General features: G+C 40.5%; 1 protein-coding gene across 1 annotated transcript in view; it reads right to left on the minus strand.

Annotated features, from left to right (window-relative positions):
* Positions 1-1,852: 1,852 nt before the first annotated feature.
* LOC146523145 (alpha-tectorin-like) overlaps positions 1,853-21,286 on the minus strand; it is a 44,793-nt gene continuing 25,359 nt past the window's right edge. Inside the window, exons 2-20 of the mRNA XM_085145596.1 lie at positions 15,310-15,385; positions 14,230-14,315; positions 13,695-13,865; positions 13,439-13,510; positions 13,206-13,305; positions 12,939-13,068; positions 9,793-10,030; positions 9,415-9,571; positions 9,275-9,297; positions 5,390-5,454; positions 5,221-5,283; positions 4,854-5,053; positions 4,602-4,733; positions 4,321-4,508; positions 3,454-3,605; positions 3,107-3,352; positions 2,865-3,024; positions 2,581-2,667; positions 1,853-2,256 (exon numbers count right to left, since the gene is read on the minus strand). Coding sequence (XP_085001722.1) covers positions 2,581-2,667; positions 2,865-3,024; positions 3,107-3,352; positions 3,454-3,605; positions 4,321-4,508; positions 4,602-4,733; positions 4,854-5,053; positions 5,221-5,283; positions 5,390-5,454; positions 9,275-9,297; positions 9,415-9,571; positions 9,793-10,030; positions 12,939-13,068; positions 13,206-13,305; positions 13,439-13,510; positions 13,695-13,865; positions 14,230-14,315; positions 15,310-15,355 — 2,316 coding nt within the window. The 5' untranslated portion in view covers positions 15,356-15,385 and the 3' untranslated portion in view covers positions 1,853-2,256. The remainder of the gene's footprint in view (positions 2,257-2,580; positions 2,668-2,864; positions 3,025-3,106; positions 3,353-3,453; positions 3,606-4,320; positions 4,509-4,601; positions 4,734-4,853; positions 5,054-5,220; positions 5,284-5,389; positions 5,455-9,274; positions 9,298-9,414; positions 9,572-9,792; positions 10,031-12,938; positions 13,069-13,205; positions 13,306-13,438; positions 13,511-13,694; positions 13,866-14,229; positions 14,316-15,309; positions 15,386-21,286) is intronic.

Raw genomic sequence — 21,286 nt, forward strand, 5'->3', positions numbered from 1 at the left:
CCAAGAACCACCAACTCACTGACGGTTGGGGGCATCAGCCACCTGCAGGGAGTGAGGTGAGGGGAGATGTTCCCAGAGAGGTGGAGTCTCTGACCCAACCTGACATATAAACACAGACAAACAGGCACACACAGACACAAAGATGCATTCCCAGCCTCATGCACACATATACAAATACTCAGCACTCGTCCAACGTGGAGACAAACAGAAATAGACACTACACACACACTCCCCAAACGTACTCAATACCCCAGGACCAGGTACCTTTGCCCCCAGAGGGACAATCCACCTTTAGACCGAGATGTTTACCTGCTGCGTGAGTTTCAGCTTCCAAGTACAAATTTTGATCCAATTTTTCTTCCTTTCAGCTAATTGATCAATGCCATGTCAATCACAAATTTAACAATCCTATCAGAGAACAGATAGATATGGCTGTTGTAGTGGCGCAGTACTGAGCTTCAGGTCGTGAAAGGGTAATACATTTTGAAGCTGGAGAACGGTGACAGCGCTCTATCTAAATATCCCATAATCCAAGCTAGGTCCCTTAACTTTGGGTAGCTGTTAAAAGGATAAAGTTGCCGTATACCAGTGGTCAGAAATGGTCAGTTTTCAGGTTTTTTCATTGTTTTCTATGTTTCTTATGGGCTTTTGGTTAGCTTTTCCCAGTTTAGGCTTTTGTTATGGTTTCCAGTTCATCTCTTCTTTCATTACTTTGTGTTTTGTACAGCCACCAAAACAAAGGACTAACTTTCAGTTTAAACCTCCATTTTGTCTGCACTTTGATCCTCTCTATCGCTCTCTCTCTGTCATCTACACACGGTTTGCTTGCAAACCTAGTCAGTGACTTTGCGTTGTGCTATGTTCAAATATTTAATAAAAATATGTATCGCTCATTCATAACAAAGAAAGCTTTGTAACTATCTTGAACTCGGACACACACAGAATGCTTTTCTTCATGGAAATTGAGAGCAGGCTTAAATCATCCTGCTACATCTGCAAGGAATCTTTTTTTTTCTGTTTCTGTTTGACCACAACTGCATTGCTTTACCTTATTAATATCCTACTCCTCACAAACCGCATCCCAGTTCTGTTTGGATAATTCATCTTAAAAAGCATTCATGTTAAATCCTTGGTCATCTTTCTGCCATCACAGTTAAGAAAAACTCCCTGGAAATTCCTGTGATGCAGTAAGTGAGTGAGAGCATCAGAGAGAGAGAGAGAGAGGTGGGAAGTGCACATCTTCTACAGATGTGTTGAGGAAAGCGTTCTCGCATCCTGCATCACTGTGCGGCACACACAAACACAGACTCATATTTCTCCAGACGCCTCCAAAATATTAAAAATCAATGTTAACATCAGTCCCATTTTTCCAGACATCATGGCACTACCAACAGACGCAATAGAGAAGACTTTCTGGGACACTTGCACTTTCACTTTTCAGGCTATATGCACAGATTCTTGATCTGATGTCAGCCAATGACGGCACCCTGATTAAGCCTCGTGTTCACCTCCTATGGCACTTCAAGTCATTAAGTTGTGGGGACGCCTCTGTTGCAGACAAACAGGGAAATAGATAGTGGGAGACAGAGAGTCTGTAAGTAGGCATCATTTATGGATACCATTGAAGGTACTCTAATGTAGCCCCTCTCCTATGTCCCTCTCAGGTTTCTCCCACACTCAGATCTTAGTTTGAAAGATCCACGTTCCAGCCTTGAAATAATCAGATTGCTGAATCATTCAGGGTAGTTAGGAAGGTCTTTATTTGGGGTAAATCACACAATCTTCTGTTGGGCTACAAAACTTTATGCTCATATAGCACATTAAGATGCCAGTTTAATATATGATTCAGATTGGCTGCATGGACATGAACATGGAAACCAGACCTTTAAAATAAAATAAAACAAGAAACCTGGAGAGACATGAACTGGGACACGCAAGCTTAAGACAAGAGACAGAGAGAAGGAGAAGGACACAGAGGAGAGAGACACAAGGGGAACCTTTATAGACAAGGAGATAACACATGAAAAAGACTCATAAACAACGAGACATGGATAATAACATAAATTAGCTAATAAGCTAATAATAACCCCAGAACTTAACATTATCTCATAAGAGAAAAAAAAATACACAATAACTCAAAATGCTGGGTCAAAGACGCAGGCCCAAGACAGGATCTGGATCAGGACCAATCAGAAGTCAAGGATGATCATGGAGTTCAATAACCTGTCGGTCAGTCTGAGCCACCATGGAAACCACCTGAGAAGATAAACCAGACCCCACTGTGACTGCTGAACAACCCTTCCTCCTCTCTGTGGTGTCACTTCCTTCTCTTAAATGTTTATCATTGGTATTGGACATTTACCTTAAGCCAGGGCTTTTCACTCACTCAGCAGTATATTAACTTTATTACACGAAGACAGTTGGAAACACAATCTCATTGGTAGGAACTCAGAGAATATTTTTCTCTTAAATTGAATGGAGACATTTCTCTGTGGGAAACATGTTTGCTACACCACTAACAATCAGCACTTTGTATACAAACACTTCTCAGCACTATTAAAACAGCAGACTGTGTCTGACCTAATGAGTCCAGGCCATGCTGATGAAGGCTTCACCTTCATATTTGGACCTGGCAGATCTGCGTCTGCGAGCACCTGCAGGACAAGTCTAAAGACAAAGAGAGACAAAGTCCAGACTTTAGAAGATCAACACTGATCCTTTCATTCAGGACTGAATCTGCTGAGAACATTTGAGCCTTTGAGTCAGAATAGAAACAAGAATAAGTGAAAATAATTTGTTTAATGATCGTAACAGAAGAGAGATACATTTGACTGTGTGTGATGTGTTTGGTAACAAAGCTGTACCGGGACACAGTTGTTCTGTTTGGGGCACAGGTGGAGTTTGCAGTGCAGGTAGACGTCACCAGAGCCTCCAGTGAACTGGAACATACTGAAGGAGAAATAGTTGGAGGTTCCCAGTCCGTTTTCCTCCACCTGCACTGTCTGGTCAGCAGGGTTGGCACAGCTGCTCACAGACAGGAAAACACACTTTGTTCAGGAGTCCATGAGAGAGATCAAAACCACATGACTCTCTGAGTCTGTCTCACCTGTTTATGATCAGGTCGTATCTCGGAGTGCTGTTAGTTGATGGCTGGTCAGTTGCCCAGCAGGAGTCGGTCACCACGACGACCACGTCTCCATCCAGCCCATCAGTCTTCAGCTCCACCCTGATCTTCTGGATCAGCTGCACCTCAGTGTTTGACTGCAAAGCTTGTGTGTGACCAACATCAGTGGTCGCACACATGGTCAGAGTGTAATCCCAAACTCCAGATGTGATGTGCTGGATCACAGAGCTGCAGAACACAAACACACTTCAGCTTTCTCTGACTCACAAACTTCATGAGAAGCTTCACATCTTAAAGTAATTCAAAGGAAACCAGCAGCCACCACACACCTGTCTCTGATCCTGAAGGTCTCAGTCTTGATGTCCGGCTGAGTTTGGACGCAGGAGAAGTCGATGTAGATTTGGTCGTGACGAGTGATGATGTCAGAGGAGCTGTTCTGGGTCATGATGGTGTTTTTGTAGATGAGTTGACTGTTGTTGGTCTGCGGAGTCACAAAATCAGAAGTTGCTACTGACTGTTAACATTTGTCTATTCAGTTCATTAATCCCAAAGTGCGCTGAATCATTTTTTGTTCAATTAGAAAAAGTGAATGTAAATCATGCTCTGTTTGCTTTATTTGCACACACACGCAGCCATGTTAACTTTATTTTCAGTCTCTTTACAATGATTTTAATCTGAGAACATCAGAACTTTGACTACACTTTGAAGATGATGGACCTCTAACTAAGTATGAAGGTAAGAAAGTGTCCTTGTATTTTTGGTCCAATGTTTATGACATCTTGTCATTGATTATAATCACAGATTTCATCAGAAACATTCTGCTAAAGAGACACGTCAAAAACATCAAACTCATTCACTTTGTTCTTAAAAGCAACAACAGCAGCTTTAGTCTCCTTTCTGTCTCTGCCTTTCACCGCTCGTGTCACGCAGATGAGTCCAGCACATTGAATGAAGTCACATTATTTTAACACAGCACAAACATTAGAGAGTTTCTCCTTGTACTGAATCAAACTCCTACTCCGATGTTTCTGTGTATGAACTTCACAGATCAGCAACATGATGAGAAGCCACAGAGCTCAGAGGTGAAGCTGATCCCACAGAAAGATCCCAAACTGCAGCAGAGCAGCAGAAGCTCAGCAGATGCTGGAAGATGTTTGGCTGCTTGTAGAAGGTAAAGAAGAGGAGATGAATCCCACCGTGATCACCGTCCCACAGCTGTTGCTGCTGTTGAAGCTGAAGGTCACCATGTGGGTGAGCTCGTCCACTTGACCCCTGCAGGTCAGGTCATTGAGGTGTAAAGCAGAGTAGTCGATGCCTTTGTCCTCCAGGAGACAACCGACCAGAGTGACTGAAGCAGAGTCCTGCATGCAGACCGTTGGATCACCTGAACGTCACAATATCAGTCAGAAAAATCACAGTTAGAAGTTTTCCTCCATTATTCAGCCCTGTTGTCATGATGATGTCACAGCTGTCGTACCCAAAGAGTTGTTTGCTTGGTACTTGGAGGCAAAAATGGTCCGACAGAAGCAGCGAGTGTCACCACCGACCGTCTTCTCACCACAGAACTCGTGATCGCTGCAGGTCCTGTCCTGACAGAAGGCCTCAGAGGCTACAGAGGAACACACTGATGTATTATCCTGAAAACATGTGAGCTCTAAAAATCCACAGTTCAGGTCTTTAACAAAGGAGAACTTATTAATGTCTTATTAAGGTCTTATTAAGGTCTTACAGCAGCCGGTCTTTGGTGTCCAGCCATCCAGAGTGTGGTTGTGTAGACTGCAGGCTCTGGCGTAGGCCTTCAGGAATTGACAGTTGAGTCCGTCCACTGCAGGATATTTACACAAAGTGTTGGTACAGGTGGTTATGTAGGGCTCTGGGTCGATGTCACTGTTACAGGAGGAGAAGGGCGCCTCCTTCAGGAGATTACGGCTGTACCACAGACAGAAGAAGAAGTTGAAGACAATAAAATAATAATCTGTAATCAGTTGTGTTTATCTTCCATCTATGCTGCAGTCACATGTGATGTACCATATAATTTACAACAGAGATCAAGGTACAACACAGATGTTTCCTGCTGTGTGGATCAGTCTGCTCACCGTTCAGTCACACTGGTGCAGTTGATCGTGCTGTCAGCAGGCTCACTGTACTGCATCTCACAGCTAGGGGGCGACAAACAACAAAGTTCAGGCTCATTCATACAAACAGACTATCTGCAACATCAGCAGCAGCAGTCAGAGGGACTCTGAGCTTGTGATGAGGTCTTACCTGGTGGAGCTGTACTCAGAGAGCCTCAGGTCACTCAGAGACCTGCTGGAGTTTCCACACAGACCAGGGGCGATTTTAGCCCATTTTTGGGGGTACTTAAGCACCCCCAAAATGAATCAAAGCACCCCCAAAGATTTCTTAATTTTTTTTGACAATATTTTCTGTTCGGGTGACACACTACTAAAAATATAAAAAGCATACAGTACTGTACTTGTATGAGACGTAACATTTTAACATCAAAAGTATAGATAACCCCCCCCCCCCCCCCATCCCAAAATGGTTTGTTCCAGCTCGCCTCTCCCCTACTCTGACTCTAGCGCCGTTGCTGCCAGAGCGATGGTGGCTGAGACGCAGCAGAGCGGAGGTGTAAGTGCCTGGCTTAAAACAGGACATGTTAGCTGCATTTAACTTTCAGTTACTCTTTATATAGTAAGGTAGGAGTCACACCATGTTTCTTTTTAGCTGAAAAACATTACACCGAGTAACCTGCAGTCAGTGGCGGTCCTAGCTTGTTAGGCGCCCTGGGCGAACACCCCCTCTGGCGAACACCCCCTCTGGCGCCCCCCCCCCCCCACACACACACACATGAAGAGGGAGAGAGTATGCATAGTATGCAAACAGCTACTAAACAGACATCATACTTCGACATACAATGAGAACAGGACAAATCAACAATTGACACTGGCTAATTAATATTATATTATTGTATATATTGTTTGGAGTTTAGTCTGTTACTGTTACTATTTGTACCATTTCTTCTTGGAGGAACTGTAACCCACATAATTTCCTTAGGGATTAAGAAAGTATTCTGATTCTTAATGTTTTAGGATACATGACCTGCCATTATCCAATGACACATCTGCTTACCTGTGTCTTTTGCTCGTTCCTCCTTGTAGGAGCCATAATTAAATGTATTGAATTTTAAGGATCACTGGGTTTTTATTTGTTTGGTTGCTATGGTGATGTGTAACGGGAGTCACGTGGGTGCTAGCGGTGACTTTAAGAGGGCGTTGTCAGTCTGTCATTCACTGGTTTGATTTTGACAGAGAGGAGGGCTGGGTAGCATAGTTTTTGTTGACCGCAGCACAACGAGTTTCCCCTTGTTGAATTAGAGCCTGTGATGTTTTAAGAGTTTGAATCGCGAGCCGATCACATTGCTCTGTAAACTTTTCAAGCACTTTAATAAACAAGCAAGCAATTCCACCTCTGGCATTACTGCGTAAAGTTGACAGCGCGTCAGGCAAATAGGCAGGCTCCATCCCCGGCCTCTAGCGACTGTGGAAGTCGCTACTCTCCTCTTCTTTTCTCTTTTTTAAAATTTTAAAAACGGGTTGTGTGTGAGACTTTAAATAAACAAAATATAAAATATACATTTTAAATTGTTATTGATCCCTTTACCCCGAGTCCTAAAGTGTATATTTATTTTTTTTACTCTTAAATATTTATTGTTTGTTTTCTTGCACTGCTGTAACTGGAGCCTCGTCGTCTCGTCTCTCTATATACTGGACTGTATGTAGCGGAGATGACAATAAAGTTTACTTTGACTTCAGCAGCAAGCAGGCGCACCGAGGGCTCTCGCGCTCACTTTTCGTGTATAGAATTTTGAAAAAACATCGGTGCAAATTATAAGTCTGTATCATGATGTCTGGTGTTTTCGTGTTTGTTGTTTGTTTTTATTTTTGTTTTATTTTGAGAGTTGGTAATTTTTGCTGCTCCAGCCAGCCAGAGAATCCCCCGTCGCCCCGCCCTCTCCTCCCTGTGCCGCAAGCAGCAGGCGCACCTCGCAAACGGAGGGCGCCCTTACTCCCATGGGCGATAGAAAATCGATCGGTGCCTATGCCATTCCCAATATGGGCTCGCATGATGTCGGGGCAGCATGAGTACAAGCAATTTTTTTTTTTTTTTACCGATGCCCGTGATGCCGCCCCCACCACGATGCCGCCCCGGGCAACTGCCCGTGTCGCCCGTATCTAAAACCGCTACTGCCTGCAGTGTTGAAAGCGTGTTTTCCGACGATGTTTGCTACCCTACAATCCGTCCTGCTCTGTAGTAAAATTCAGCGACATTTGACCGTCCTGTTGCTCCCATTGAAATGTATACAGCCTATTTAAAATCTAAAACTTTAAATTGTCCGCAGCCTGCTGTTGTTACCACTGTCCTGTTTGAAATGGATACTAACTAGCTAACTGACTGAATGCCCATTAACCTTATATCTCCTCGTGTGTGTGTGTGTACAGAGAGACAGCCAGGTTCATAATGGATATGAGGAAGTTTTTTCAAAAAAAGGAGCCACATTCAGGTAAAAGTGTAAAATCAAATGATCCGTCAATCAAGAATAATGTTGGATCAGTGTTTCAGTGTTTATATCTTTTATTAGATGTTCATGTGGTTTGGTTATTTGCCTTATGGTTGAAAGTACACTGAGAGTGGACTTTTTTATTAGTGATCTTATTAGAATTTTTTTCATATTAATGTAATTTTTCATCTAATTGAATACAATCTATTTGTGTATGATTGTCAGTCCAAAGAGGGAGAGAGGAAAGAGGGGAATGTGAGGAGAAAGTACAAGATCAGGAAGAACCAGGTAAGAAAACAGACAGGGAACAGTGACAGGCACAACAGAAACTGTTAAACTGACAAAGAGAAAAAAAAACTAATTTTACTCACATAATCTGGAAGTTTTGTTCTCCCTATATTAAAGCTGCTATACAGAATCTGCAAAACAAACTGGTTTGAAACATTTTTGACCCTCTTTAACAACATTGCAACATAACATTATAATGGATTAAAATTAATGATATATTTTTATGTGGTTCAGCCACAACTCTACTAAAACCTCAGCCAGTAATAGGTAGGCCAACTTTTGGACCGTCCAGTTGTTTGTATGACTGCCGCAGTACGTACATCACATTTGCACACTATCAGTGCCAAACAGCCCTGGTGGAGTGAGGAGCTGTAAAGAGAAGCAGATGCTCTGTTTATATTCTAAAAAAGTTTTAAGCTTGTTTCAAAGATTCTGTACAGCAGCTTTAAATGTTTTCTAAAAGCACACATACACTTATCAGTGTTTCTCAAACTTTTTACAGTGTGGACCACCTGATAAAAAATGTCAAGCTCTCCTAAGTACCACTATGAAAGCATGAAAGTCATAAATCTTACAACACAAAATTATTATTATTAAATTAGTAAAATTAGTATCTGCAATAAAGATTTTTTCATACATTGTATACATTCTACCACAGGCAAAGTTGCCTCCATTTTTATAGTTTTTATTAATATTTTGTAATTTATTCTGTTTTGGGAGAGGTTTTTTTTATGTATCTGTATTATATTATACATACACATTAAAAGTGAATATCTGTCCAAAAAATGCACTTTTTACTCACTATGAGCATCACTCATTATTCTCCCCCAGTAATTAAGGTTAGGATTTTTTTCTATTCCAATCCAATCTTCTTTTGCAGCATTTAAATAACCTTTATCAGATTTGATGGTTTTGTTACAGACAAAAGTGTTTTGCTTTTCTTTTACAAATGTGGGGATTAAATTGTGTTAAAATGTACAAAACAGTGATGTCATGTTTTGTGACCCAGGCACAGAGAGACTTGATGAATTTAAGAATCTTATGATTTAATAAAGAAATTTGCAGACTTGCACAGAGATGGTAAAATTATGATGACTGATAACGGAGACGAAGACAACAGACGATGAGGACAGGGAGGAACAGGGGTTTAAATGCACCAAAGTGACAGTCAGAGAGAACTCGGGACAACATTTAAGGATGCAGGGACTGACAGAGACAGGTTTATCTTGTCTGGCTGGGCAGCTCTCTGGGTGCTCAGCACCCCCAAAGCTCTGATCCTAGAATCGCCCCTGACACAGACCCTCCACAGATGAACCAGCAGGTCCTGCACAGGATCAGGAGAGAATGAGTCAGATCAGCATCAATAATCAAACAGAGAGATCATTAAATAACAGTACAGTTTACAGTTTATGTTACATGAATTAACCTTTATCTTCTGTACCTTCTAAGTGGATCTGTGCGGTGTAGCCGTCAAAGAAGACAGAGATGATGAGGTTGGAGAGCGACAGCTTGGCGGTGACTCCAGTTTGGTCCTTAGAGAGCTGCACACCATGAACCAGCTTAGATGAGCTGCTGAGGGTCAGTGTGGAGTCGTCCAGCTGCATCACAGCAGAGACAAAGTGGAGGAAACACTGAGTGAAACATGTCAAACACACAAACAGGCTGATTTCACAACAACAACCACTGAGTTCAGCAGCTCTGAAAGAACTGCTTCTAACAGCCCTGAGAAGAAAGATGAGAGGAGACACAGCAGAGGATGAGGGAGGACTTTGGATCAGACTCCACTCTGACACATGAACTGTGGCTGTAGGTCGCTTACCTGAACTCTCCCACCTTGTTCCAGGTGAATGTAATGCCCGTCCACACGCAGCGTCACACTGTCTAAAAAGCTCACATCTTTACGACGTCGGTCCCTGAAGTTCCCCAAAACATGGAAGTCTGGGAGTGACGGAGTCGAGAACAGAGAGTATGCACACTGATCCTGGATGGAGTTCATATGGCCGTGGATGTCAATGATAGTGGGGCCGGTAACAGTGCAGGTGGAGGCCAACACGCAGCTAACAAAGGCAGAAAATTCAACATTATTCAGTTTTGTTTTGTTTTTATAGCCTTAAATCACAACAACAATCACTTAGACATAAAGATCCTATGACCTTAGAATGAAAACTATCATGTCAGGTGCTTTTTGCAACAACTTTGTCCACAGTTTGAAGGATATATGCCATCTTAACAGGAGGAAACCTGTTAGTCAATCAAGCAGGGCTCTAAAGTGCGACCAATTTGGTCACATATGCGCATATGTGGAGGTCTCGGTGCGACCAGCCATTCAGTCCAAAAAAAAAAAAAAATCTCCGCAACTCTGTCTCCGTGTGGTCAACAACAGATACACATTATGTCCATATCGTGGTCTAAACCAATCACAGATAGTCAGGGGCGGGACCTCTTTGATTGGCCATGTTCCAGATATTTCTGTCTCCCTACGTGTGTGTACGTTTGAAAGTGCAGGCAGATAGACAGAGGCGAGTAGTAGTGCTGGGTTTCAATAACTTTCTAATTAAAATGGATTTTAGGTTAGTTTTTTAAGCTATAATTATGTCTTTTAAGGTGATATTTATTCATTAAATCCTAAATCAATTTTTAAATTTTGCCAAAAACTCACAAAACTATTTCAACAACCACCAAACAGGTAAAACAGCAAATGAGAGCAGGTAAACAGATTCTACACAACGACATAAACAAAGAGAGCGGACCCAACGGATCAGAATCTGTGAGCTGTTTCAGCCCCGACAGCATCTCCATGTTCACGCTGTTGGGGCTGAAACAGCTCACAGATTCTGAGCTGCAGGTTTTTTTTACTCTCCAACCAAAATTCACCGAGCCAGCAGCAAAAGAAGATCCAAACTGCTGTTCCCGTTTGATAACATCCTCATTAATCAACTCTTACCTTTGCTGTTTTGCTTCCACCAAGATAAAATCACACTTCCAGCACAGCTCTCTCTCTCTCCCATTCATTTGCTTATTTCACACTATTGTGTACAAGCGCTGACAGCAGCTGTTTTTTTCAAAAATGACAAGAAAGTCTTATTTCTGCTGTTTAATACTGGAGAAAGTTTTAAAATGATGCCACATTGCAAAATGCTTAGCAGTGTTTTTAATAAAACCTCTGTAACATTCACTTCAGCAGCATCAGGTAATTTTATATGTTGAGTCATGTTTTTCTTCAGTTTTCAATCTACTGCAGAATATTTTTAAGGTTATCTGCTATAAAAAAAAATCTCCTTCATGTTTTTCTGTGTTTCATCCTCAGTTACATTGACACAAAGGCATCTGCTGTGATGTTCACACCTCTAATGAAGCCTCACAAGTGTCAGCACTGATAAATGATCAGAATTATATTATTTCTGACTGTCTGAGGCAAAATTGAATCGAATCAAATCTGAACATTGTGAATTGGAATCAGATCGATTATTGAAACCAGTGACGTCTCATTCTCAAACAAGAGAATGAGAAGTGTTGTTTTTGTGGTTTATATTGAGCCCGAGTGAGTAGCTTAGGCCTGACAGAAGTGGATGTAGCTGTGGGCATTAAGAAAAGATGAAAAGAACTATTGATAACTTTTTTGTTGAGTTAAGGCCTGATCCATCTGAAATGTATAACCAGTGCTCTGACTCGCAGCCATCAACCTCTCAGGTTATGTCTAACACTGGTCCTGAGAAGGCATCAGATAATGAGCCACAGCCAGAGCCAGAGCCCACTGAACGTAAAAGGGGGACATTTATACATTTGGAAGAGAGTGACCAGTTTCCCTGGCTAAGATACAATAAAGTTAACAACATGATGCACTGCCTGTACGGTTGTGAGTGTGGAAAGCCCATGACCGACCATACTGCATTTGTGACTGGTGCTAATACGTTTCGAATGGAAACGCTGAAAAAGCACCAGTGTATCCAGAAAACACATTATATGCTGTGATAAATGCACCGCCCAAGTGTCCCCTCTCCTCACTGTCCTCACAGCAGGTAGCAGCAAACAGCTCGTCAGAGGAGCCGAGATGATGATTCAGTTTAACATTGCCTACAATATTGCTAAAGAGTGCCAAAGTGCCAACGCACGTTAAGCACAAGCACTTTTTCAGTAACTTATCTTTCGTGTAGAACTTTGCTCTAAATAAAGAACTTTGTCTTGATGAGATTGTTAGTTAATCATTTACGAATCAATATTGTCTGTATGGACAGCAATTAAAAGGGTGAACATTTAAAACAGTGGGGTTAAGCAATGCAGTTGAAAAAACTGGGTGCAACTTTTGTGCTGATGAACCTAAGAACAACAAGTTGGGCCCTATGAAGGGAAGCCAATACAGGAGAAATCTGCTCTCTCTTTCTAGTCCCTGTCAGTACTCTTGCTGCAGCATTTTGGATTAACTGAAGGCTTTTCAGGGAGTTTTTAGGACTTCCTGATATTAATGAATTGCAGTAGTCCAGCCTGGAAGTAATAAATGTATGAACTAGTTTTTCAACGTCACTCTAAGACAGGATATTTCTAATTTTAGAGATGTTGCGCAAATGGAAGAAAATGCATGCTTACATATTTGTTTAATATGTAAGGACATATCTTGGTCATCAAAAAAAAAAAAAAATCCAACCATGAACATCTTAATGAGCTGCTGTTGGGAGCTGCAGCCACCAGTGGGAGTTCTCATGTTTCAAGACATCTCAGAGAAAAACCTGATGGTGGCGCTACAGGAAACACCAGCCAAACCAACAGAAGGGGTTTAATTGATATGTGATTCATCAAATAATCCAGCTGTGAATCAGCAGCTGTGTGTGAAGTTTGAGCATTTTATCAAACTCACTGTTCACTGAGAAGAAGAAGAAGCTCTTTGCTCTGATCAAAATGAGTTCAATCACTGCTGATGTAATACTAACACTTCCTGCTTTCTTTTAAATACAAAGAAGACATATTTACATGTTGTTGCCTTGACAACGCTCCAGTGGACCACAGCTGGAGGTGTGGAGGTGTGCAGTCTTATTACAGGTGAGACTGAAGCAGGTTTCTGGATCAGAGCTGATCACCGTACCAGGTCGATACATCTGACCTGAGGATTGAAGGAATTCAAACACTCACAGATCACTGACTCGTTTAACAACTGTGAGCACAAACATCACCGTAACATTCAAATAGTTACATTTTACAGAATCCCAAAGTTGAGTTTGGAGCTTTAGATTCACTTACCTGAGTGTCTGCATCCACTGATGCTGAAGTAATAAGTTGTATATACAGAAGTAGCATTCACTGTATCAACTGTGGTTCCACCGACCTGAAGCTCAAACACCTGGACAGAAACAAACACAATCAATGTTACGACCACAAAGCAGAGACAACGATGTTTGTGTTAGAAAGTATTTAATGTAGTATTTAAACATTAACAGACGTGTAAAGTTGTTTATAAACACTCAGACACTCACCGTTAGATTAGAGTTTTGAATGTACGAGTACAGATATGGTTGTGATCCAAAGATATAATGAACCAAAACAAACTGTAACGAGCAAACAGAAAAGTTTCAGACACTGTCAGGAAGTTTCCTCTAAAAGCTTTTACAAAAGTGTTTGATGTGATAAAACCTCAAATTTTATTTTTGGTTTGCATTGTTTATACAATTAATTTGTGGTAAAACAGTGAAAAGTGACAGATTTAACTGTGTGATACAGAAAAACACTCACATTATTGCAAGTTATATAGAAGTAGCAATAATCATAATAATAAGGATATGAATATGTCCCAAAGTAAAAACTCTCTGTGCCCTGTGAACGCTCCACAATACAGTCGCCTCCAGTTTCAGGACTGAAAAAGCCGTTGAAACAGACTGTAACATTTCCAGATGTTATGTTCACCTGTGGAAAATCAGAGACACAACGAGTCAAACATCAACATCTTTTGTGCTTTGAGTCATTTACAGCTGAACTGTTGGTGTCAGAGCTGCTCAGGTTTCAGTCAGAGCTCTCGCTCTGCTTCAGGAAGCTGCATCAGGTGATGTCCACATACTCAGCATCACTGCAGAGGACATTAATGAGACTCTGAGCTTAAAGCCAGCTGCCCTCTGAGGGCCTGAACCCGTGAACAGAGAGTGTGTGACCTTCATTAACTGCTGATGTTCACTCAGTCTGCAAACATGATCTCTGCCACAGGTGGAGACTAAACAGCAACAGTGATGGAAACACAAAGATCTGCTAAAACATCAGGCTTCATCCTACTCACATAGAGCTGCTCGTACTTCTGTCCATAATACATGATGGGACATGAGCTGATGTTCAACACTGAAGACTCAGTGAAATTCTGAGCACCTGAAGACACAGAGACACATGAGAGCTGTGAGCTACAGTCTGTTAGCTGGTCGGACAAACAGGGAGAGCTGCAGGCTGAAAAACTGACTTCATGAATGGATTAAACAGCGTTAACCAATCAGTGTAAAGCTTTACTATGACATCATCAGTTAGCTTTCTTGGAAACAAAGAAAACAGACCAGAGACTTTATGTCACTTATTCATAAATGCCATTTTGATAAGCAGATAATCATTATTAAACTTTAACTGTATTTATTGATTTCATGACTAATATGAATGAATTATTATTACTATATATGAATTATTGTTTTTGTATATTTGGCTCTTTGTTTTACTTTATTGTTAAAGAATAATTTAAAATCTTGGAAAAAAAGGATGAAAGTTTGCTGACGATGTCAGATTATTTGTATGTCTGTGAAGGTTCTCAGTCATCCAGGTCATCGTAGTCAAAGGAGCTTGCAAAGTAAAGCGTCTGGACTTCTTTAAGTTACTTGAAGACGTTTCACCTCTGGAACTGGGTGTGGATCCCAATTAGCCAGAGTTTCACGTGAGTTAATTGTGAAACCTGGCCCCACCTTATCATGCGAATTCCTGAGGAATTCTTTCCTCAGGAATGGCCCTGAGGCATGATAAGGTGGGGCCAGGTTTCACAATTAACTCACGCGAAACTCTGGCTGATTGGGACCCACACCCAGTTCCACACCTTGGCCCAGGCGATTAGAGGATCATCAGGGGGTCCTTTTGTCCCTCTGTGGGGGGACACTCCCACTAGGTTTATATCTGGGACTCTCCACCATTTGACCTTAGAACTCAAGAAGCTTCTCGGATGAGAGGTGAAACGTCTTCAAGTAACTTAAAGAAGTCCAGACGCTTTTCTTTGCAAGCTCCTTTAACCCAGATTATTTGTACTTAAAGTTTTCTTCATCGTCACTCTCATGTTTTTGCAGTTGAGTATTGTGAGGACAAAATGGCTGACAGGTGTGTGTGTGTTTACCTGTCACTGCTACGAGAGCACACAGGAAGAGCAGAGGGCGGACCATGTTGGAGAGGGCCAATCAGCTGACAGAAACCTGTAACACAGTTAGTGTATTTTGTTTTTGTTCGTGTATCTTTAAAATTTTCTCTGAAAGTTTAATTTCACAAATGTAAAGTTTTGACTTCACCATCCAGAGAATACAACATGATTATGTATTGTAAACCTGTTTGTATTAAGTTCACTTCACTTGTAGTTTATGGATTTATCAAACCCAACATTATTTCCTTTTAGCTTACAGAGTTCAGTATTTGCCTCGAGCATAAACATGAGCATGAGCTGTGTTTCTGTGGAAAACCAACCTGTGCTGTGTTTTTGATTCTGCTGAAAACAAGAACAAAAAAATCAGTTATTGTAGTTTGAAGTGTTTGATGTATCAAATTTCACACAAACACAAACCCTGTCACAGCAGCAGTGTTGGGAAAGTTACTTTGAAAACAGTTACAATATTCTAAAAGTAATTAGTTACTTGAAAAGTAACTAATTACTTTTAAAAAAAAGTTTAACCCTCTGGGGTCCAGGGTATAATTGGCCATTTTTAACTACTTTTGATTTTCCCTCCACATTTCACCTTTAAAAACTATTTACTTTGCCTTGTTTGGTATCATCTTTTTCAGCACAACCTCACATGTTTGAATTTACAGTTATGTTTTCATTTTGACATACTGTACTTACACAATTGATCTAAAATCAGACAAAAAAACATAAAATCAGAGTAGAAAAAGTTATATTTTTTACTGTAACAACCACAAACATGTTTAATGAATCATATTTCATAAGTTTAAATGCAAATATAAATTGTCAATTTTAAAATCCAATGCACAAGTTTTGCAAACAACAAAGTTATTTGCATCCATTTACCTTTTACCCTTTTTTAAAATAACCATTTCAAACTATTTACAGAACAATCAGCTGTTCTGCATTCAATACAAATTATTTGTGCCACTCCAATATAATAATTTCTGTCCACTACAAAGGAGAACATCACAGCCTGATATCTGCAGGTCTGACAGCAGCAGGTGTATCACTCCTGTTTTCTACCTGGAGACAGCAGTCGCCTCATTGTTCTGACACACAACACAAAACTATCCACAACACTACACATTAACTACACACTCCAAACACACTAAACGTCACAAATTTCTCACATCTCAAAACTCTCTCTCTCTCTCTTTCTCTCTCTCGCCATCACTCCTAAAACTTCCCCTGTTTTTTTTGTTTGTTTTTTCTCTCATAAGCAGAGAGTGCTTGCTGCGCTGTCCTTAGACAGTAAACGTGACAAAACTATTGAGGAAAAAACGCAGCGTTTATATTGTTTATCATGACTCTGGTTTTACGTGGCCTATCAACACAATTTAAAAACTGGTATATATCACCTTGTTGCTTTGTCTTGAAGTGGTCATGTGATTGGCTTACCACGACTACTTTATTCTTCCTCAGTCAAACAACAGCACTCATGCGATTGTTTTGCCCCCTTAGCTCCAGGTGTTGTGCTAGACAGTGATCGTGATGACTGTCTGCGGGAGTGCGCAGCTGCTTAAAGCTGTAGTGTCTGTTGGATTATAATATTATTTTATGCCATGTTAGACCCCTAATTAAAGATTGTGAATTATTATGTAGTTTTAGTTTGCATTATTCTCCTGAATTAGAAGAAGGTGATAACTATTACATTTGTTAAACTGATTTCTATTACATTAGACTGCTGATTTATTGTGAATGAATGATATTGTTTTATGATGCATTATACTGCTGAGTTATAAGAAATACTGTTCGCAGAAAGTTATTGCCTTATTTGTCTGATTAGAAGAGAACAGAACATGCTGGAGAGGTTTTCTGCCCCATCTCAGCAGGAGCAGATAAACAGGGAGCCAAGGTCGTAGCTTAGGCGCTGTGTGAGAGAAAGAATGTGAATGTTTAGGCTTTATGATTAGGTGGGGGCCACTAGAGGCTATAAGAGTTTGATCAATGCTCCACCATTTTGAGATCTGATGCTGTCTGCTGTATGGTGTCCATCTCCCACGCGTGTATTCATTAAATCATCGTTTGACTCAACCCGGCCGGACCAGTGTTGTTATTTTGGTATTCCTCTTGTATCCATCCCCAATATTTGAATCCGTGACAGTTTTGGGGGCCTGTCCTGTGGTATTGGGGTGGAAGTTGGAGGTTTGGACGGTCCGAAGTTGTCGAACGGACAGGCACGAGCCAGTGGTCTGACGTGAGTGGGCATAAGCCGGCTTATACAAAGGTAACGCACTACCTGTTGAATTATTTCCAAAGTGTGCCAAATTGGACATGAAAAAATTAAAGTCTACTCACTGAAATTACTGGTAGATGGCCTGTTTTGATTTTGATGAAAAAATCTCATGAGAATTGAAAGTTGAAGTAATGATAATGGAAGTTTATAAGTTACAGTACTGGGTTAGAGGCCCAAGGTAAAGGCAAACAGTGAAATTGGGTTAGAGGCACAGGGGGTTTGATAGGGAATTGGTCATTTTGTGAGTTAGAGGCTCCATTGATCACAAAGTTGCACCTGACTCAGTTATACTCCTGCTCTGCGGTGTTGACTGTTGTTTCAAAGTATTATAAATTATAAATAAAAACGGCAATTGCTAAGAAGCGCATAGCCCGGAGGTTACGCTCCCTCCTGGCCGCGGACGCGCGACCTTGATCTGTCGGCAAACAGGGTTAGTTCAGTTTGGCTTGACTGTGGGGTACAGGGCATCCTGGAATAAGCTAGGAGTTAGAGGCTCCTTACTGTGTTGAACGGTATCTGCGCTTTTTTGGACACTTTTAAATTGAGTTAGGGACTTTAGAGATGAGGCCAGAAACTGTTGGACAGATACTGGTTAATTGATTACAAAAAAGTTGGACTTTCTTCGGTTGGACCCGTTAACTTAAATTTGTCAAAATTGTGTAGGCACTAAAAGCTGTCAGGCCTGAGAGTGATTGTAAATATAAGACATCTTTGTAATATAAAATAGAGAGTTGAGTGTGAGAGGAGCCTGTGTGTGATGACAGCGCGCTGCAGCGCTGCGAGCTATTTTTAGATGGTGTGTGAACATGCAAATGAGGTGGCTGCTGTGAAACACACAGAGGACTTTCACTTCCTGTTTAGCGTGTTATTGAGTTTTAGAATTATGATTTGCAAACAATGATACATGCCTGTAATTAAAACGCTAATTTTGCTGATTATAATATTACAAATAAAGTTTTGAATGACTATGGTTTGATGTTGGCTGTGTTTTGATATAGAAGAGACAAATCGTGCATGATTTAGAACGGCATTTCAGTCGACAGGGTAAGATTGAGTGATAAATACGGGGGTGATTTGTTTCAGTTTTGTGGTGTGAAACAGGATTTATAAGATTTTTAAGTGTTTCTTGTTTCAGTTCAATAATATAAGAAGTGACATTTGATTTACTGTTGGTTTTATCATAATATAGGGTGTGATCAAGCACGAGTTTCAGCAGTAGATGTGGTGTAGTAATTTCATTTTATTTAGATAAAAGGCATGCTTATTTCGGGGTCATGCCGAATTGAAATTTCACCTATAGGGGATCTTCTTTACATGAATTGCATTTGTCACATTGAGTACGAATAAATGACTAAATACAGTGAATTTTCTTGAAGGTGTGTGTTTCTAGGGATAATTATTACTGGGCGGACCATGTTGGAGAGGGCCAATCAGCTGACAGAAACCTGTAACACAGTTAGTGTATTTTGTTTTTGTTCGTGTATCTTTAAAATTTTCTCTGAAAGTTTAATTTCACAAATGTAAAGTTTTGACTTCACCATCCAGAGAATACAACATGATCATGTATTGTAAACCTGTTTGTATTAAGTTCACTTCACTTGTAGTTTATGGATTTATCAAACCCAACATTATTTCCTTTTAGCTTACAGAGTTCAGTATTTGCCTCGAGCATAAACATGAGCATGAGCTGTGTTTCTGTGGAAAACCAACCTGTGCTGTGTTTTTGATTCTGCTGAAAACAAGAACAAAAAAATCAGTTATTGTAGTTTGAAGTGTTTGATGTATCAAATTTCACACAAACACAAACCCTGTCACAGCAGCAGTGTTGGGAAAGTTACTTTGAAAACAGTTACAATATTCTAAAAGTAATTAGTTACTTGAAAAGTAACTAATTACTTTTAAAAAAAAAGTTTAACCCTCTGGGGTCCAGGGTATAATTGGCCATTTTTAACTACTTTTGATTTTCCCTCCACATTTCACCTTTAAAAACTATTTACTTTGCCTTGTTTGGTATCATCTTTTTCAGCACAACCTCACATGTTTGAATTTACAGTTATGTTTTCATTTTGACATACTGTACTTACACAATTGATCTAAAATCAGACAAAAAAACATAAAATCAGAGTAGAAAAAGTTATATTTTTTACTGTAACAACCACAAACATGTTTAATGAATCATATTTCATAAGTTTAAATGCAAATATAAATTGTCAATTTTAAAATCCAATGCACAAGTTTTGCAAACAACAAAGTTATTTGCATCCATTTACCTTTTACCCTTTTTTAAAATAACCATTTCAAACTATTTACAGAACAATCAGCTGTTCTGCATTCAATACAAATTATTTGTGCCACTCCAATATAATAATTTCTGTCCACTACAAAGGAGAACATCACAGCCTGATATCTGCAGGTCTGACAGCAGCAGGTGTATCACTCCTGTTTTCTACCTGGAGACAGCAGTCGCCTCATTGTTCTGACACACAACACAAAACTATCCACAACACTACACATTAACTACACACTCCAAACACACTAAACGTCACAAATTTCTCACATCTCAAAACTCTCTCTCTCTCTCTTTCTCTCTCTCGCCATCACTCCTAAAACTTCCCCTGTTTTTTTTGTTTGTTTTTTCTCTCATAAGCAGAGAGTGCTTGCTGCGCTGTCCTTAGACAGTAAACGTGACAAAACTATTGAGGAAAAAACGCAGCGTTTATATTGTTTATCATGACTCTGGTTTTACGTGGCCTATCAACACAATTTAAAAACTGGTATATATCACCTTGTTGCTTTGTCTTGAAGTGGTCATGTGATTGGCTTACCACGACTACTTTATTCTTCCTCAGTCAAACAACAGCACTCATGCGATTGTTTTGCCCCCTTAGCTCCAGGTGTTGTGCTAGACAGTGATCGTGATGACTGTCTGCGGGAGTGCGCAGCTGCTTAAAGCTGTAGTGTCTGTTGGATTATAATATTATTTTATGCCATGTTAGACCCCTAATTAAAGATTGTGAATTATTATGTAGTTTTAGTTTGCATTATTCTCCTGAATTAGAAGAAGGTGATAACTATTACATTTGTTAAACTGATTTCTATTACATTAGACTGCTGATTTATTGTGAATGAATGATATTGTTTTATGATGCATTATACTGCTGAGTTATAAGAAATACTGTTCGCAGAAAGTTATTGCCTTATTTGTCTGATTAGAAGAGAACAGAACATGCTGGAGAGGTTTTCTGCCCCATCTCAGCAGGAGCAGATAAACAGGGAGCCAAGGTCGTAGCTTAGGCGCTGTGTGAGAGAAAGAATGTGAATGTTTAGGCTTTATGATTAGGTGGGGGCCACTAGAGGCTATAAGAGTTTGATCAATGCTCCACCATTTTGAGATCTGATGCTGTCTGCTGTATGGTGTCCATCTCCCACGCGTGTATTCATTAAATCATCGTTTGACTCAACCCGGCCGGACCAGTGTTGTTATTTTGGTATTCCTCTTGTATCCATCCCCAATATTTGAATCCGTGACAGTTTTGGGGGCCTGTCCTGTGGTATTGGGGTGGAAGTTGGAGGTTTGGACGGTCCGAAGTTGTCGAACGGACAGGCACGAGCCAGTGGTCTGACGTGAGTGGGCATAAGCCGGCTTATACAAAGGTAACGCACTACCTGTTGAATTATTTCCAA

Source organism: Neolamprologus multifasciatus, chromosome 3 (genome assembly GCF_963576455.1).
Source record: "Neolamprologus multifasciatus chromosome 3, fNeoMul1.2, whole genome shotgun sequence".
In the NCBI taxonomy this organism is placed as follows: Eukaryota; Metazoa; Chordata; class Actinopteri; order Cichliformes; family Cichlidae; genus Neolamprologus; species Neolamprologus multifasciatus.